This window comes from Hyperolius riggenbachi, chromosome 3, assembly GCF_040937935.1.
Source record: "Hyperolius riggenbachi isolate aHypRig1 chromosome 3, aHypRig1.pri, whole genome shotgun sequence".
NCBI classification, from domain to species: domain Eukaryota; kingdom Metazoa; phylum Chordata; class Amphibia; order Anura; family Hyperoliidae; genus Hyperolius; species Hyperolius riggenbachi.
The window spans coordinates 217,817,642-217,836,983 of NC_090648.1; the positions used below are offsets into that span (position 1 = coordinate 217,817,642).

At 43.5% G+C, this 19,342-nt stretch overlaps 1 protein-coding gene across 1 annotated transcript in view; it reads right to left on the minus strand.

Annotated features, from left to right (window-relative positions):
- Nucleotides 1-19,056, minus strand: part of LOXL1 (lysyl oxidase like 1) — a 35,859-nt gene extending 16,803 nt beyond the window's left edge. The window contains exons 1-2 of the mRNA XM_068272583.1: nt 17,471-19,056; nt 15,999-16,107 (exon numbers count right to left, since the gene is read on the minus strand). Of these exons, the coding sequence (XP_068128684.1) occupies nt 15,999-16,107; nt 17,471-18,422 (1,061 nt within the window). The 5' untranslated portion in view covers nt 18,423-19,056. The remainder of the gene's footprint in view (nt 1-15,998; nt 16,108-17,470) is intronic.
- Nucleotides 19,057-19,342: the final 286 nt, after the last annotated feature.

Here is a 19,342-nt window from a genome sequence, read left to right on the forward strand (position 1 = left end):
AAATACCCCCTTGAGACTCCTGTACCTTTAAAAAAAAATTCCCTTCAAATCGCTGAAGCGGGCAAGCTGGTAAATATACAGAGGCTTGCCTCCTGCAGGGTCTGTGGGAAAAACTCAGCTCTCTGACCATTGTAAAAACTACATGTGGACAGCTACATAAGATATTTCACAGGTTGAAAAGTTTTTGACAGTCCATAAACTTCAGGAGGGCTGCCTGCAGCTTTTGCGAGAGGCTGGCAGGGACAGGAGACACATTACAGGCAAGTAGCCTCTGTGTGATGTTGGACTGCAATACAGATACGCTCTCTGCTCTATCTCAGTCTCTGCACTCCTCCTCTCTCCCTCATTCACCCTTGTTTTCCCCCTTCCCCTAGTGCTGGCTGGATGTGTCCGTGCTGCCATGAATTGCACCTTTGTGACAAAAACTATGTCTTCTGATATGAACATTAAATGTGGAGATATATTTGCTTTCTATGTTGTGTTGTAAAGTTAGGTGTTAAAAGGCCCAGCACAACTGCAAGGGTTTGTTTGTCTATTTATTGCTGAAGATACTATCTAGATGGCAGTTGGTATTGGTATTGCTTTAGGGCTCATTCACACTATGTGCGGTGAGTCATGACAGACAGCACCACACATAATGCCTGCAATGCAGGTAGCATGAAAGTCTATAGACTTTCATGTTACCATTCACACTACAGTTTGAGTTTCCGTGTGCTGCGTTGTAACTTATCGTGGAACATCATCGCACACGACGTATGCATTGTCATGCATTATTTTTAATAGAATGGAAGCTGCCGACCTATGTGATTTAGCACATTACAATGCATGTATGAAATTGCGTTCATGCATGCGTTGCCTAGTGTGAATAAGCCCTTTGTATCTCTTTGAAAGTTTTGTAAAAACTGGGTACTAGCTGTTCCTTTTACAGAGGAACAGGTCTTTTGGTGCCAAATTCTTTTGTCCCTTTTCTATAGCTCCCAACTGTCCCTCTTTTGGAGGGACAGTCCCTCATTGGAAGCCCTGTCCCTCTGTCCCTCTTTCCTCCTCATGTGTCTCTCTTTCAGGACTTTGTCCCTCTTTCTACGTAAATATACATATTTCTCTACTAAAAAATGTGTTTGATTGACTCTAAATTTTATTCCCATCCTTTAAATTGATATATTACTAATTTTAAAATGTTAATATGAAGGAAAATGAACTAGGATAGAAAGGACCAGTGTGGTTTGAGTTATAAAACACATTTTACTTATGAAATCTTTATGGTATGCATGACTATGGGTGTGGTAGTGGCGTGAGTAGGGGCGTGGCAGGGGCGTGGCTTAAGTGTCCCTCTTTCTCATCTCAAAAAGTTGGGAGGTATGCCTTTTCAAGCCTTGGAACTGATGTACTGATCTATATACTGACAATATATGTACCCTTCTACTGGAATTGGTTTGTGAGACTTGAAATTTGTTTCTATCCTCTGAATTGTTATGTAGCTTATTTACAGATGCTAATGTTATTATTATTATTTAGTATTTATATAGCGCCGACATCTTCCGCAGATGCATATATGCCTGTATCATATGGCTATCGCTTGCGCTATGTGTCACCATGCGGCATATTACACTGAATTGTCCAAACTAATGCTACATACACACTTGAGATAAAAGTCTTTGGAAAAGACCAATTTTATCCCCTTCCATGTAGTATGAGAGCCATACCTACATAGTCTATTCTATTGAGCTGAACTCCCCATCAGATAGAAATCTTTGCAAGATGCTGCACACAAAGATGCTGCACACAAAGATGCTGTACACGCACAGGATCTGCAGATCCTCATACACAGCTTGTTTAACAGGCATTCATCTGCAGATCAGATCCACCAGGATGGATCGTCAGATCTGCAGATGATTGTCAGATATGGAGATGAAACAAGGTGTGTATGAGGATCTGCAGATATCATAGACTATGAATGCATTTTGCAGGAACGGATCTTTTGCAGGAACTGATCTTTTGCAGATACTGATCTTTTGAATGTGTACAGCATCTTTGTGTGCAGCATCTTGCAAAGATTTTATCTGACAGGGAGTTCAGCTCAATAGAATAGACTGTGTAGGTATGGCTCTCATACTACATGGAATAGGGTAAAATTGGTCTGTGATCTTGTCTTTTCCAAAGACTTTTATCTCAAGTGTGTATGTAGCATAAAGCTGGCCATACACTAGGCCGATTCCCGCTAGATCGACAGCAGATTCGATCACTGGGATCGAATCTGCTGTCACATCGTTCCCGCTACACGCCGAATTTCGATCTATCCCGTCCGATCCCGTCGATCGCTCCATGCGGAAAATTAACGTCGATCGCCCGCGGGTAGGGAGCGCGTCGCTAGCGGCGTTCGAGTGCCCGACGACCGACGCAATAGAGCCCGCATACATTACCTGCTCCGCCGGTGCGACTGCCCCCGGTCATCGCTGCTCCGTCTCCGCGCTGGTCTGGTCTGGTCTCCGGCATGCTTCACTTCTTCTAGCCCGGCGGGAAGTTTAAACAGTAGAGGGCGCTCTACTGTTTAAACTTCCTGCTGGGCAGGAAGAAGTGAAGCATGCCGGAGACCAGAGCGGAGACAAAGCAGCGGTGACCGGGGGCAGTCGCACCGGCGGAGCAGGTAATGTATGCGGGCGGGCGGGGGGAGCGGCGGCAGCAGCACCACCACAGATTGTGAACGGTTTAAGGCTGAAATCGGTTCACAATCTGTTTGCAGTAAAGGTAGCCATACGATCCCTCTCTGATCAGATTCGATCAGAGAGGGATCTATCTGTTGGTCGAATCTGATGGCAAATCGACCAGTGTATGGCTACCTTTAGTCTATCTCCCGTTCCTCTCTCGGGGAGTTGTTCCAGCGCTGTCCCCATTCAAATTTGCTGCTTCCAGAAGCCCTCAGAAACACTTGTGTCCTTGAGTACTTCTAAAGACAGGCAGCTCTGTAATACGCCAGCGCACTTTTGTGCATGGGCAGTATGGAGCCACCTGTCTTCAGAAGCACTCGGGGACATAAGGGCTTCTGGACCTTTCAGGAACCCCCCACCTCTGAGCTATCTGAGCTACATATACCTGAGAATACTTTATAACTGGTGTAAGAGAGTTTTTTTTTATGAAGGAACGTTATTTGTATGGTTTCACACTGTTGTTATATGTTTAATGGAATTTTTTGAATTTTTACAAACTTTTTCACTTGCTGGGGACTATCCCTGGTACTTTTGCTTGTTTGTAATACAGTACAATTTGGACTGATTCAACATTTGTGCGCACGTTTGACATGTTCTCTTTATTTGAAAATCAATACAAATTACTTACAAAAAAAACAAATTGAATGGATCTCTTGGAAAATCTCACAGTCTACTTGAAGGATAATTGGCAACGAGCCAGTAACATGGCTGGTTATAAAAAGAGCACCCCAGAGAGGCTGAGTATCTCAAAAGTAAGGACGGGGAGGAGTACACCACTCTGTGAAGCACTGCACTAGCAAATAGGGCAGCAATTTAACGTGAACCTGAGGTGAAAACACACTGATGAGGTAAACAATTGTATCTATCCTCCTACTCCCAAAATGACTTTAATTTTAGATATCCCACAATTTTATTTTTAAAAACGTAAAAAGTACATTTAATATTTTATTGTCTCTGCTCAATGACAAAGTCTTTCAATCTAAAAACTATGAACGATCAACCTTTTTTCATATATCCTTTGTAGGCATAAGCTATTTTCTGCTAGGCAATAGTTTTATGGCTGTAACGCCTTATAAGTGAGCGTATAGTCCGACTAAATAAGCTGTCACTTGCGCATCTACGTGTTAGCCCTTTGAGGCAGAAAAAGAAAAAAAAAAGAACACAACCTTAGTACTCTAAAACAAAGCTGAAGTGAAAATAAGCAATAAGAAAAACAATTGTATCAACAGACCTAATCCTAGATAGGACTTTCCTTGAATCCCATATTCTTATTCTGGGTTCAAAGTTTTCAAATCTAGGTTTGAAGTTTTGACTGCTTCAGGTGCATGACGAAAGTTTTTATTGTTTAGGGCCGGTTCACAATAGTGTAAAAATGGTCTGATTCAGCTACGTGGAAGAACATGTGTAAACTCAATCTATGTTAAAGTGGACCCAAATTAAAAATACAAGATTTCAGAAATAAAATCTATTTTCCAAATTATAATAATAAATAGCAGGCTTTTTTCAGCTGCATGATGACAAATATAAAATATTTTACATTTATTGGAGGAACCCCTCCCTTCCTTTGAAATTGATGGGACAAAATCCGGCAAAGTGGTGGAGTAGGTGGTGTCCGGCAATGGAGGAATTGCTAATGGCTGCCACCTGTATAACCCTAGTTATGTAAAGAGAAAGGTGAAAGGCATGCACTGAAATGCTTATAGGCTTGAAGGAGTGTTTATTTATCTTTGTATGTGTTAGAGTGGTGCAACTAAATATTTTTAATTAAAAAAAATGTTTGGTTTGGGTCCGCTTTAAGCATAGGATCCATTAACAATTGTCACTTAAAGAAAATCTGTAATAAAAAAAACTCCCCTGGGGGGTACTTACCTCGGGTGGGGGAAGCCTCCAGATCCTAATGAGGCGGTGGCGATGTAAATATTTACCTTTTGGCTCCAGCGCAGGCGCAGTATCCGCTCTTCCCACGGAGATAGGCGAAAGTAGGCGATCTCCGTCGGGCCGCTCTACTGCGCAAGCGCAAGTCTGCACAGTAGGGCAGACCCAACGGAGATCGGCTATTTTCGCCTATCTCGGTCAGAAGAGCCGCAACAGCGCCCCCGCTGGAGCCAAAAGGTAAATATTGCACAGGCTGTCGAATTTGTCGCCTGTGCGTTCCAGGGGCTGCAGCGAGACCGCCGTGGGACACAGGAGGATGGGGGAAGCCTCAATAGGGTCCAGAGGCTTCCCCCTACTGAGGTGAGTACCCCCCCTTTGGCCGGAAGGAGGAGATGCGCTGCACGGCCAACACAAATAATTCTACGCATTGGACGCATAAATTAATATGCGTAAAAAGCCTGCAGCAAGGTGCAACGTAAAATTGTGCCCATGAAAAAATTGCCACTATGATGATTAGGAAATCGTCTTGCCGCAAATCGCGATGACAATTTTAAAACGATTAATTGTGCAGCCCTAGAGAGTGTCCATTCTTACTAGGCTGTTTTCCTTATCCATTCCTGCTCTACTCACCCATCTTCTGTGTCTTCGGTCATCTAGGGTCCTCCACCAACGCCATTTGGGTCCTCTGCCGCTGCTGGCACTGCTGCTGGGCTCGTCGGACAAGCGGGGATATTTTTCTATTAAAGTCCTGGCAGAAGCATAGGGCTCCCATTGGATTGCAAAGGACCAATAGAAATCCTCCCTAGCATCAGGAAGGATTCTCATTGGTTCCAAACGATATTGCTGATCAGACAAAAATGACAAGTGCAGTCATCCTTCAAAGTGGTTTTACAATTATTAATATTTAGTGTATATATATATATATATATATATATATATATATATATATATATAGCATATAGCGCCGACATTATTAATATTTAGTGTATATATATATATATATATATATATATATATAGCATATAGCGCCAACATCTTCTGCAGTGCTTTACAGAGTATATTGTCTTGTCACTTAACTGTTCCTCAGATGCCTTAAAGCGGCATTGTCAGCCACAAAACCAAATTCTAGTTAAACACTGCAGTGTGTTTAAAATGTTGCCAGAAATCGCTCCCTGCAAGTACAAGCTCTCTGCTGTTCTGTGCCATTGCCAATGACCCTCCCACCTTCTTGCTTCTCACTGACTGGCTGAGCAGACAGCAGTGTTTAAGCTGCCTAGCTGACAAATGATCCTTTGCTAACTTATGTTTACAAGCAAGGCTGAGGTGACTCAGCGATTGGAGGAGAAGAGAAAAGTTAAGGGAAGAAATGACATCAGGATTTAGCCTCAAACGGTGGGCAAAAGACATGGTTCGCACCAGGAACAGAATTCTCTTCATTTACTATATAAAATCCACTGAAATTAAAACGTGGACAGTACAATACATGTGTTATGTAAGTAGATGAAGTATTTATCTACTTATACATGTGTTTTTTTCCCTGGCATAGTATAGCTAATCCTCCTGCTTTAACGATGTAGTCTTGCATCAATAAAAAGGGAGGAGATATTAGGAATTAAGCCAACTTAGGTGACACAGTGTTCAGCAACAGATGCGGCAGTTACATGGAACTGGCAAATCTGATGGTCACATCATGTCACTGGAGAGTGTAAGATACGGTAGAAGCTGATTAAATGTGCTGGCATTAATTCAAAATTAAATAAAATCAATTTGTGGTAAAACTGACCTATAATGTTCGAACTTTACCTGAACTACTGAGTTTTTACTAACTGGACAAAATACAAATGACAGCCCATTTAATGAATAACGATTTTCTGTGTACAAAGGCATTTGTTTTAGATCTGTAAAAATTCACATTTTTGGTATGTCTGCTTCTTAATTAAAGTTTCTTCCTTTCACACACTTATGTAGTGGTAGGCACCTAACCAAAATAAAGAATCTCACAGCCACAGATGTATTACTGAGAAATTCCACATACCATTCTGACTAAGTCAGACCATATCTACCAGCTCAACAAACACTGCACCCACTTCCTTATTTTATAAATTGCATGCAGCAATGCCTTTTAAGTCCAAATACAGTGCACACATAGCAATGCATTCTACCTGTATTTTAATTTATGTTTTATGAATTTTCCAGCAACTTTATGGGAAATCATATTCCAGCATTGCAGCAGGATGAGGAATATATACTTTGCACATCACTAATGTCTACAAACTGGATCTACAACCTTAGTGTATTTGGAGTGTGATGGTCCAGGGTACAATCCATGCCCCGAGTGGACACAGGCCCATATTCTCCATCTGCTTGGTGTATGGTTGCCTTTCAGGTAACCCAGTCTTCTAAGCACCATTATCCTATACATGATTATAGTATCATATACCATATAACTAACTATACTACACTAAAAGTGGCTTTTGGTTTTTCCCCTCTGTGTCTTTGAGACCAATAGCCATACAGAATTCTGTATTTCTAAAGAGACAGTGAACATGACCAGCACCTTAGAGATTACCGAATAGCGTTTGACACTTTTATAGTGAAGAACGCTGCAAGCCATAATGGAGCCATAATGGGTGCTTGATTCGCCCAGTATGCGCAAATCACTAATCATTCAGTGGGAAGTAATGCTCACAGCTGGAGATCCATTCAAGCATTTAACTTTAACTGAATGGATTCCACCATATAGAGAACAAACTGGCAGGCACACTAGGCATAAAATTCACACCAAATTTATTGGTACTAGCATTGAATGCATGAAATGCATCTGAGCCAATCTGGCAACATGTGTTAACGTTAGAATGCAGTTCCCTAAATAGCAGACTATATGCACATCAGTATGCGCTAGCTCTGAGCAAAGCATAAAAGCATGCGAGGAGCCATGGAGTAGGCAGTGCAGGATACTTGCGTGACCTGGTGCAGGCTAGTGTGGACTGGATGGAGGCATGAAGTGCTGGGGTTAGTCCGGGTTGGCTGCCCTTACAGCCGTTTTGCCCTTGTCTCCTGGCCTCATCAGAGGGGCATGTTGCCTAACTGGTCCCCTGGGTGTATTAAGCAGCCGGGTCTCTCACTACCGGCGGCGTGCGCCGCACTTGTTGGCGTCTAGTGGGGAGGGGACAGCGTCTTCTGCCTTTTCAGGCGCCGCCATTCCCTCACTTACGGTCCTGCGCATCTGTGGTCGCTAAGCGACCGCTATGTGTACATGTCGGGGAAGTCGTTGCGCACTATGGCCATCTTGTGGCCAAATTTTAGTAAGCACTCCCTAAAAATAAAAATAAAGAGAACTGCTTCGATCCAGTCCCACCAGCAGAGCAAAAGAAGGGACCGCATACCAAGACTGGAAAAAATCATCATGAATTCGTATAAATCCATATAAAGTACATTTATACATACATTACTGCTTAATTCTTTCAAATTTACATTTTTACTATTACCTGAATTAATTGTCTCGTTTACAAGATGTACTAAGTGAAACAACGCAAGCAACGTGAAAAAATATATTTTAACCCATTCTGGTTCCGTCGTTTTCACGTGAGAAATGTTCACCTCCCATTCATTAGCCTATAACTTTATCACTACTTTTCACAATGAACTGATCTATATCTTGTTTTTTCCGCCACCAATTAGGCTTTCTTTGGGGGGTACATTTTGCTAAGAGCCACTTTACTAAAAATGCATTTTAACAAGAAGAATAAGAAAAAAATGGAAAAATTCATTATTTCTCAGTTTTTAGCCATTATAGTTTTAAAATAATACATGCCTCCATAATTAAAACTCACGTATTGTATTTGCCCATATGTCCCGGTTATTACACCGTTAAAATTATGTCCCTATCACAATGTATGGCGACAATATTTTATTTGGAAATAAAGGTGCATTTTTTCCATTTTGCATCTATCACTATTTACAAGTTTAAAATAAAAAAAATATAGAAATATTTCATCTTTACATTGATATTTAAAAAGTTTAGACCCTTAGGTAAATATTTACATGTTTTTTTTTTTATTTTTATTGTAATGTATTTTTTTTTTATAGTAAACATTTTATTTGGGTAGTTTTGGGAGTGTGGGAGGTAAACAATAGGTTTGTAATGTAAATGTGTGTTGATTTTCATTTTTTTTTATTTTCAGTTGTAGTATTACTTTTTGGCCACAAGATGGCGGCCATGAGTTTGTCTACATGACGTCACTCTAAGCGTAACACACGCTTAGAGTGACGCATCGGGGAGGGAACAGCCAGAAAAGGCACAGCTTCCGAGAGAAGCTGTCGCTTTTTCAGCGGGGGAGAGGAATCAGTGATCGGGCACCGTAGCCTGATTCACTGATTGCCCGGCTAACGAACCGCGGGCCGGGAGCGCGCGTGCACGCGCGCGATCGCCCGCGGGAGCGCGCGGTAGCGCGCATGGTTCCTGGATGTAGTTTCTACGTCCAGGAACCAAAATAGGTTAATATCCCTACTTTTTTGGCAAAGTTGATTTGACCACGACTATTGTTATCAACCATAATTTTAATTTTATCCAAAGGCTATGATGGCCATGTAAAGGGAAAGGGAGGGGGGCAAGGAGGGGGAGGGGGGAAGGAAGGACTGAGGGGAAGGAAAGGGAAGCAAAGTGGGATAGGAAGGAGGAAAGGAGGGGGGGGGGAACTTAACTGAATGGAGCTGAAACATAGTCACAAGAAAGGGGAGCTATGCTTATCCTGTTTAGGGACCAAAATTTTGGAAGGGAAAGTAGATGCTGAGGGGAGTGGTCAATTTACATGCAAACAATCATGAACCCTCTGCACTCAAGACACTGAGGGCCCGTTTCCACTAGCCACCGCGCGCGGCTGCGAGACGCGCGGCGGCACTTCCAGGTCTGCGGTTACGCAGACGGATCTCAGAAGCCGTGCCATGCAAGGCAATGGGATTCGCTGCCTCCCGCGCTAAAACTGAGGGCAATGCCGACTGAATCGCTAGGGCAAACGATTTGGCCGGCGGCGCCATTATTTCCTATGGCAGTTTCCCCGCGAGATTCGCCTGCAGGGAAACTCTGCGGATTCGGCCCGGTTTCCGTGATAGTGGAAACAGGCCCTCACTGCAAGCTGGAACTCTAGTAGCAATAAAAACAACAAGGTTGCTGTGACAATCCAGCCCCGCGATCCCATCTACAAGACGTTAAAATACCGGTTGCTGGATCATCAGAAGAGGAAAGTTAATGTGCTAGAGCGTGCCAATCCTGTCTAATCTGCTCCCGTTAGCATTAGCAGAAAGTACGGTGAGCAGACTGACAATAAAGATTGGTCGCAACGCTGCCGACAATATGTAACGTGACAATCACTCACCAATCCCGTATTACTAGGCCACTGTTGCCATGCAGGTTTCATGCACTAGAGACTTCTGGGGGCAGATTCACTGTATGCATAGTAAACGGTTAAGATTGGTTGGAGGTGCCCATACATGGACAATCCCGATTGTATGTACAATCGGTAAACTAAAAATATCGATTTCATGCTGGAAATCGGGTATTTTCACTGCCACCACGCTCTCGTGTTCAGGGAGGAAAGAGACTCCCGCTAGCTATTCCTAGAAGGAAGAAAACGGTTATTTACAACCTAACTAGCAAAATGACAATTTATAAGCACATAATAAAACAATACGGTAGAATGACTCTTCAGAGGGCAGATTCGTTGTAGCAACAATTAGATGACCAGGCACAAGACTGAATGATGAAATTGTTAGTTTTATTCTAAAACTACATACACACAGATTACTTTAACCCACAGATAAATATACCTGTCCGGCAGAACAGATTGGTTTGATAGAAAGAGAGTAGAGATGAAAGAGAAACAGAATGTCTTAATGTACAGTTCAAATAACATTATTGGTAGTCCATGTGGCAATCGCAAGTCATTGGTGGAAAGTCCAATATGGCGATTGCCATGACATTGTGAGAATTAATCCAAGGGATTTTTGCCAGTGTCCAGCTGGCTGTCCGATGTTGTTAAACAAAGATTTCAGATGAAGGACTTTGGACCCTCGACAACCTAGGCCCAGTTAAGTTATACCCCTCACTTTAGCAAGGAGGAGTTAGGGCAGGGATCACACACCTCTTTGGAACCTGAGATGAACCAGCCCCTTCTCACGGAGACTGAAATATATCTAAATCAGGATAGGTGTTGTATCTCCAAAACCGTACAAGTCATGTTAAATCTAAAAACATTTTTTAGGTCTATCAGAATTTATCGATAACAATAATATCAAACTTGAGGGGTCTGGAGTGAACTGTGACCCCAAAATGCATATCTCTGCTTTGGCAGGGCTTACCGGGAATTCGGAAACATCCAATTGTGTGGTTTGTTCCGAATTTCATAATAAGCGGGTTCTAACAGCCGACGCCCGTTTGGAAAGCCATATTTATGACAAAAGATTGATTTCATATTCGTGAGTTCACAGAAAGGTTTTCTTAACTTAGTGAGAATCTCAGCTGGGAGATGGCCTCCTTTGACCTCTTCAGCTGAGGGAATCCTAGGAGACCCCCCTGCTGCGATTGAAGCTGGCCAGTCTGACATTCTTGGTCTAGATTGGTTCTGTCAAGCTCATATCTGACTTGATCTGATGGATGAGCCTGTAAACTTCCCAGGGATGCTTCCCAGGGATGCTACGTGCGGAAGCTACAGGTAAGAAAACATTTGCTAGCATTTGACCAGGAAGAGGGGAACTGTGTTAACCCCCAGCTGCCCTGCTCTTTCTTAAATGAAGCCTTTCTCCTATCTGCTGTCACTTTTTATTAGTGGCTACAGGGAACATTTTATAAGACTCTAACTACTTTATTTGGACGAATAAACGTTTATTCGTCACAGTTGCAAACTGAATTCAGTTGCAGAAATAGAGATTATTAGCTTCTAAAATGGATTGTATGCAACCACATCCTGTACTAGACCCTTTCCCCAGCATTGAGGTTCCACTGCAGAACGAGCCCCTATTCTACCTGTACCAGTCAGAAAGCATGCAAACATTTCATGCTCTTAAAGGGAACCTAAACTGAGAGGGATATGGATGTTTCCTTTTAAACAATACCAGTTGTTGGTCAGCCCTGCTGATCTCTTTGGCTGCAGTAGTGGCTGATTCACACACCTGAAACAAGCATGCAACTAATCCAGTCTGACTTCAGTCAGAGCACCTGATCTGCATGCTTGTTCAGGGGCTGGGGCTGAAATTATTAGAGACATAGGATCAGCAGGAGAGTCAGGCAACTGGTTTTATTTTAAAAGGAAAAATCCATATCCTTCTCAGTTTAGGTTCAATTTAAACCTGAGATTCACACGGAGGCCCAGGAAGTGACAAACTGTATTACTTTTTTGTGCTGTGCTGGCATAGGGAACAAGAGAACTACAGGTTTAGGAGCAAGAAATGTTTGCTAGTACAGGATGTTGTTGAATGCTATCCATTTTGGAAGCGAATATCAGCTTCCTGCAACTGAATACAATTAGTAAACTATTTATTCCCTACTAGTGTTCCAGCTTGTTGTGAGTGTCTTGAGTGCAGAGGGTTAATGATTGTTTGAATGGGGCTAAAGAATGGCAATTTAAGTTAATTTCTGCAAACATCACTAGGAGGCTGAGGCTACATACCAATATACAGCAATTTATAGTTAAGACATAATTCTGATGCTGAAACCAGGATAACTAACATTAACTAACATAAAATGGGTATCCTGAATAATTTATTAGGTTATCTTTATGCTATGAGTTGTCATGGTCCTCTTTAAGGGTGCGAGTAGGAGTGTAGCTTTGCGGGATATGGTCTCTCTTATTCTGCACATTTCTCAATAATGGATGCTACATCTGCTATTTATAGGGCAACAACAGCAGCCATTGGACGTGTGGTGAATACTAAGTACATTGCATATCCTCCCTCCCCACCATCATTCAGCAGCATTATTTTGCATGTTTATGTAATCCTCAGGTAGGTCTTCAGTTTTATACAATCTCTGGCCACTAAGTTGAAGCAAAGCCAATGTTTGGCCAGAACAGCAACTACTACCAAGGGAAACAAGTAAAAAATGTCTCATCTATGTTTTATTTATATTTCCCATAAAGGGTCAAATGGAAAATAAAAACCTGTCTGTTCCCGCCAATATTTCCTCCATGCTAACCAGAAGCCTATCATCAGCATATCCCAATATGCCGTGGTCCACTAGGATAAGAAAGCCGCATAACAGCAAGTGAAGCGGGTTCTTGGAGAACTCCAATGTGCACTCTGTATGGAGGGGAAAGTCTATAGGCTGCACAGAAGTTTGCTCTAGGCTGCATGCATGCTTTAGGCTACTTGCACACCAAGACTAGGTGCTACGTTAAGGTCGCATAACGTGCACCTAACGCAAGGCCTGATGCTCTTCGATGTGGACATCAGAGTGAGCCGCGTTGTGCAGCTCACTCTGGCGTCCGTGATGCCGTGATGCGCACTCTTGGACCCGCCGGCCAATCACCGCACAGAGCGGCTGCTTCAGGAAGTAAACGCTGCACATCACAACGTGAAGTGAATATTAATTAGCCATGTGCCTGGCCGCTCTCCGCTCCTCCCCAACACGACTGCGCATGTGCAGACAGTCTAACGCGGCTTAAGTCGCTCTAACGCCGTAGCATGCTGCACTCTCTTAAGAACGTGCAGCGTTACATGTACAGCCCATGTGTGAACAGCCCACTTGTGTTACATTGCTGTGCGTTGGGGAGCGTTACAGGCTGCACTAACGTGCGCCTGTAACATCTTAGTGTGTAAGCAGCCTTAAAGAGTACTTCCAGCATAAAATAAAGAGCATGTACTGTAAGGCTTTCTATTATTACTGCATGGATCGGCGAGTGGTAGGGTTAATCACTCACCAGTAATTCACTAATGACAGAACTCCGCCCCTCCATCTGTAATGGCCCATACTCACGGGCAGCAAAAGTAGCCTGTCGCCAGCACACGTGAGCGTGTGGGCGACAGGCCGGCGACAGCTCGTCGCCACGTCCCTCCGCGTACACACGCGGAAGAGGGACCAGTGGCCGCGACGGAAGCTGTCGCCGACGTTCCTCCTCCCCCCGCCGGAAGCTATGCGTATCCCAATGGAGGTTGCTGTCGTTAGTCCGCGTACTCACGCGGACTAGCGACAGCTGCGGCGGAGTTGCGGCGGCGACTGTCGCCAGGCGATTGAACATTTCAATCGCCTGGCGACATCAGCGACGGGCGACAGTTCGGGTTGCGCGCCCGTTCCGGGCGACAGTTTGGGGTGCGCGCTCCTCCCAGGGACGTAGCAATAGGGGGTGCAGAGGTAGCGACCGCATCGGGTCCCTTGGGCCAGAAGGGCCCCGAAGGGCCCTCCCTCAACTACAGTATTAGCTCTCTATTGGCCCTGTGCTCATAATAATCACTTCTATATATATACTTTAAATAGTAGTATCATTATCAAACTGTTCCCAATCCCCTTCTTGCACCTCTAACACTGTAGTTGCTATTGGCAGGCTTTGGTGTGCCATATCCATAGTTATGTATAGAGTGCTTGGGGGCCCCATTGTAAAACTTGCATCTGGGACCACAGCTCCTTAGCTACGCCACTGGCTCCTCCCATTCATTCGCCATTAATTTTATCACTACTTATCACACCTAAATGATCTATATCTTGTTTTTTTCACCACTAATTAGGCTTTCTTTGGGAGGTACATGTTGCTAAGAATTATTTTATTCTAAATGCATTTTAAAGGGAATAACAAGAAAAAAAATGGAAAAAAAATCATTATTTCTAATTTTTCAGCCATTATAGTTTTTTAAAATAAAACATTCTACTGTGCATAAAACCCACACATTATATTTGCCCATTTGACCCTGTTATTGCAATGTTTAAAATATTTCTCTAGTACAATGTATGGCGACAATATTTTATTTTTAAAATAAAGGTGCATTTTTTTCAGTTTTGCCTCCATCACTAACTAAAAGCCCATATAGGCAAAACCCCTCACAACATACATACATAAAAAAAAATCAGTCCCTAAGGTAAATATTTATGTATTTTTTTTTACATGTTTTTTTATGTTTTGCAGCTACAAGGGAGGTATGGGGTTTAATAGGGTTTTAATAAATATTAGATGTATTTATCTTTATTATTTTAACTTTAATATTACTTTTTGGCCACTAGATGGCGCTGTACACTCCTGAAAGTTACCAGGAAGTGTACGATTTTTTTTTACTACAAAATACTTTCACTTTTATAAATCAACATGCCTCGTGATTCGAGGCATGTTGATTCATTCACAGGGGCTCGGGGAGAACACTCTTTCCCCTTCCACAATCGATCCCGTTATAGCGGCGGGGAACAAAAGTGCACCCACCGCAACACCCGTGCATGAATATATCCATCCAGATTTCTGCTAAGTGGCTCCTGCTGGACAAATATGTTTGTCCAGTTAGACATAAGTGGTTAAAGTCTTCCAAAGCTTTGTGGCCACCCGTACCTGCTTGTCGTGGCACGCCCCAACTGGACAGCTGTGGCCTAATTGTTGGCTGCCAAGCTTGGACAGGCCTTGAAATGCAGGTGGGGGTAGCCAGAGAGCTTCTGAAGACATTAGAAAAAAAATGCCATGGCAGTTTTGCTGAGGAGGGGGTGGAGTTACTGTTATCAATGAATTACAGGCCAGCAGGGGGAGTAATTAACCTTACCACCTGCCGCTCCGTGCAGCAGTAATAGAGCCTTACATTACAGGGACTGTATTTTACACGGATGTGTTCTTTAGGCTTGTTTCACACCAGGACGTTGCGTTTTAGGGGACGTTATGGTCGCATAACATGCCCCTAACACAACGCCTGGTGCTCCCTGCTTTGGACGTCAGAGTGAGCCGCGTTGTGCAGCTCACTCTGGTGTCCGTGATGCCGTGATGCGCACTCTTGGACGCATGCGGCATCACGTGGTCCCGCCGGCCAATCGCCGCACAGAGCGGCCGTTCCAAGAAGTAAACACTGCACGTCACTGAGTGCAGTGAATATTAATTAGCCATGTGCCTGGCCGCTCTCCGCTCCTCCCCAATGTTACTGAGCATGTGCAAGCAGTCTAACGCGGCTCTGCCGCTTACAAAGTACTGCATGCAGTACGTTGACTTATGGCGCAGCGTTACTGTGTAACGCAACGTGGGCACTGTGAACAGCCCATTGATTTTTCATTGCTGTGCGGTGGGCTGCGTTACAGGCTGCACTAACGTGCGCCTGTAACGTCCCACTGTGAAACCAGCCTCAAGGTACATTTTTAATCCTGCATGGTAGAATGTACCTCTTATGCATGTTTCTTTTTTATAGTCATTTGCCCCCCACCCTCTACGCTTACTTATTGTACAGCACTGATGTTTAAGAACTTCATACCTGGCAAGACATTTCTCCTCCGCAGCGCAGCGTAGTGAATACAGATGAGCACGCTGAATGTAAGTTGCAGCCTGTATATAACTTGGATCAGCAACCAAATCAGGAAGTCCTATTATATAAAAGTCACAATATAACATGTTATAGTTTTACAAGGTATATGTGTTAGAATGCCAAGGTGTTATACAGTATACAGTAAATCTATAGATAACAACACAAGAAAATCACAAACATAATCAATTGTAGGACTGATATACTAAGGTCCATTGGAACTGGAGCACGTTGGAAAACATAAATGATCCAGAAATCCTGGATTGAGCTTTTCAAAAACGACCTGCTATTAGGTGTCAAAAGTTCACAGCTCTCTTCTGGGACATATCAGAAGACAGCGATTTTGTCTTTTTATAACTGCACATACACTCACATCAAGAACTTGTTTTACATGCCTCCAGGACAGCCTGAATTGCATTAAAAATAATAATAATAATCATACATGCCACTGCAGCTATACAACTGCTAATTTGCTGAACAAAACACCACTATAAACTGATATGACCCAGGTGAGGATTAGAAACTTTTGCCACCTAATGAGAGCTAACTAAAAATATTCCAGTACAAGCTTGCTGAATGGTTTATGTTTTCTGGTTTGCGCAGAGTTCTCGAGCCCAGATGCCTATACACATATACTGTAGATAGAGATAGAGTGAAAATTGAAAAAGAATCCTTTTTTTTGATCGAGAAAAATGAACGATTATTCTGTTTTTCTTTTGTATAAGGAAATACTATTAGATAAACCAACTTTTTCTTCATATTCAATCATTTTTCACAGATTTTCGGAAAAATCTAACGCTTGTGTATGGTATTGTGTAAGAATTTTAAAAACTACGACCAAATGGAATAATCTATCTGCGGTAATTTCTCTGATGGAAGAAAATGAAAAAATTGTACTGTGTAGAAACAAACCATCATCTTCTTTTTTCTTCAGAAAGTCATAATAAAGGTCCATGTAGCACTGATGGTATCTGTTTATGGGCCCGTTTCCACTAGAGCGAATCTGTGTGCGTTTTCTGCATGCAGATTCGCATACCCAATATAAATCAATGGGCCTGTTTACACTTGTCATAAATTCTGTGTGGTGGACTGTGCAGAAAAAATCTGCATAGCAGAGCCATCAGAATTCGCACACCGCAAGGCTAGTGTGCGATTTGCCTGTAATGTATTTAATAGGAAATGTGCATGCGTTTTCATTATGCGAAAATTACATGAGTATTCGCATCCGTTTTCGCTTAAAATCAATGTAAAAGCACACATGCACTGACACGGTTAAATTCGCATACTTACAAACAGATGCAAATTTTGATGCATTTTCGCGTTTTCCGCAACGGAATAGCACCGTGGAAACGGGCCCTATAAGGTGGCTAGAGATCATCCATAACATGCCCTTGTATGAGCTGCCAGTTTAAAAGTAAACTCACCTCTCCCACTTTGACTACTTCTGAAGACACTCCCAGCGCTGCTTCTTCCTTGTTGTCCTCCTTGTGAATCGCTTCCACTGCTTGGGGCACTAGGTACTCGGCTTTGTGGTTGAGAATAATCTGGTTGCTGCACTCCATTGTATCCCCCTTCCCCCTGACTCACTCCACCATATGGGGGGAACCCCGTTTCACTTCCACCAGCTCCTCCTTCTGGTCTCACTGGGTCACTTTGTACAGGAATATCACCACCTCTAAACAGACTGTGGGAAAAGCGCCTGTCAAGTCCATCCTGTGGTACTACAGGATTAGGTACAGGTGGTTGCTGAGGGGGGACTACTGGCGGAACCCCAAAATAAGGAGGCTGGGCATAAGGTGGATTAGGGTCCTCATAAAAATCCTCATAAGCTCCTCCCCAAGGTGGCTGTGGAGCATAGCCACCTCCCCCCCTGCTATAGCTATAAGTTTCTTCATAACCTTGAGGGTAAAAGTCAGTTTGTGGTATATAAGGGGGCTGCGCCCGAGGTAAAACAGGCTGTCCTGCTGAATTCTGTGAGGAAGACTGCCTAATCCTACTCCCTCCTCCACCTGCTGCCCCTGTGGAAGGAACCAAGCGATTTGTGCTTGCTGGTTCACTTCCGCCTCGCCAACTATCAGACACCTGTCCAAAGCCAAATGGGTGGCGAGTGTTGCCTCTCACTGTCTGTGATCCAGTACGAGGTAAAGTGGGTGCTTGGCGGCGGCGATCCACACGACCTCCACGGCTTCCATCCAGCAATACTCGAGTTCCTCCTGCACCTTCTCCTGCTGACTGGTATTCAGCGCCAGAATTCAGAAGTCGGTAGCGTCTCCCACTATCTTCCCACTGGATCACTTGGCCCCAGCCAGCTCCATCCTGGCCCAAAGACAAAGAAAGTCCTGACAAAAATAAACCCAGTTGTACTAAAATAATCATGTCTGTGTCTTCTTTGTCTGCAAATGTTTAGCAAGTGGCAGGAGAAAAACAAATCACTGCTGGAGTGATTTTTGTAGAAGTTGGAAAAGCTTGGGTCAGAATTGAAGTAGATCAAAAGAGAGGGTGTTAAGGTTAAAAGGTCATAGGTCAGAAACTGTGATTATGCAGTAAGCAGGCGTTCTGAAATCCTAGGAATTAACTCTAGCAAGCAAATGTCAAGCAGAAGGAAGATGACTTGAAATCTAGTTGTCTTGAAGTGGATTAGGTTGAAGGCTATCTGCAGGTTAACAGCGGCCAAAACTTTTCAGCACTGGAAAGGTCACGTGCTTTGTTCAGCTTGTCCCGTTACTAGGTTCATTCCTGAGGGTAACCTTCAGTGTCTCGCTTTCCAGTCCCGTCCTTTCACTGATGTTGTCAGCCCCTCACTCACTCCATCACTCTTTCCCTCTGTCCATCTCTTCCCCAGCTTCCTGTTTATCCCTGTCTCCCCCACTTTCCCCTTTCTCCGCCCTTCTTTTCTTTCTCTCTGCCCCTCCAAAACCTTCCTCTTGTCCTGAATGAGCTCGGCTGCGTGCACGTTCTCTCAGGTCTGCGGCTCTCACACTGCCCTGCTCTTCTGACTGAGATTGTACTTGTTCCAGATCTGGCGGCTTCCCCTCTCTGCCCCTTCACAGTTCACACGCATCATTCCACCAAGTATGGTGTTCTATGTATTGCCAGAAACTCAGCCTCCTGCACTAGGACCCTAATGACGCTGGGATTTGACATGTCATTTGTCAATTTGTCAGATAAGGATAGAAAGAACAGCAATGTGATGCTAATGATTTCCATATTATATAAACAAGTTAAGTATAGGTAAAATGCAACGTTTTCATTAATGAACCTGATTTGTACATTCAGGATCAGTTTTAGTTTCAATG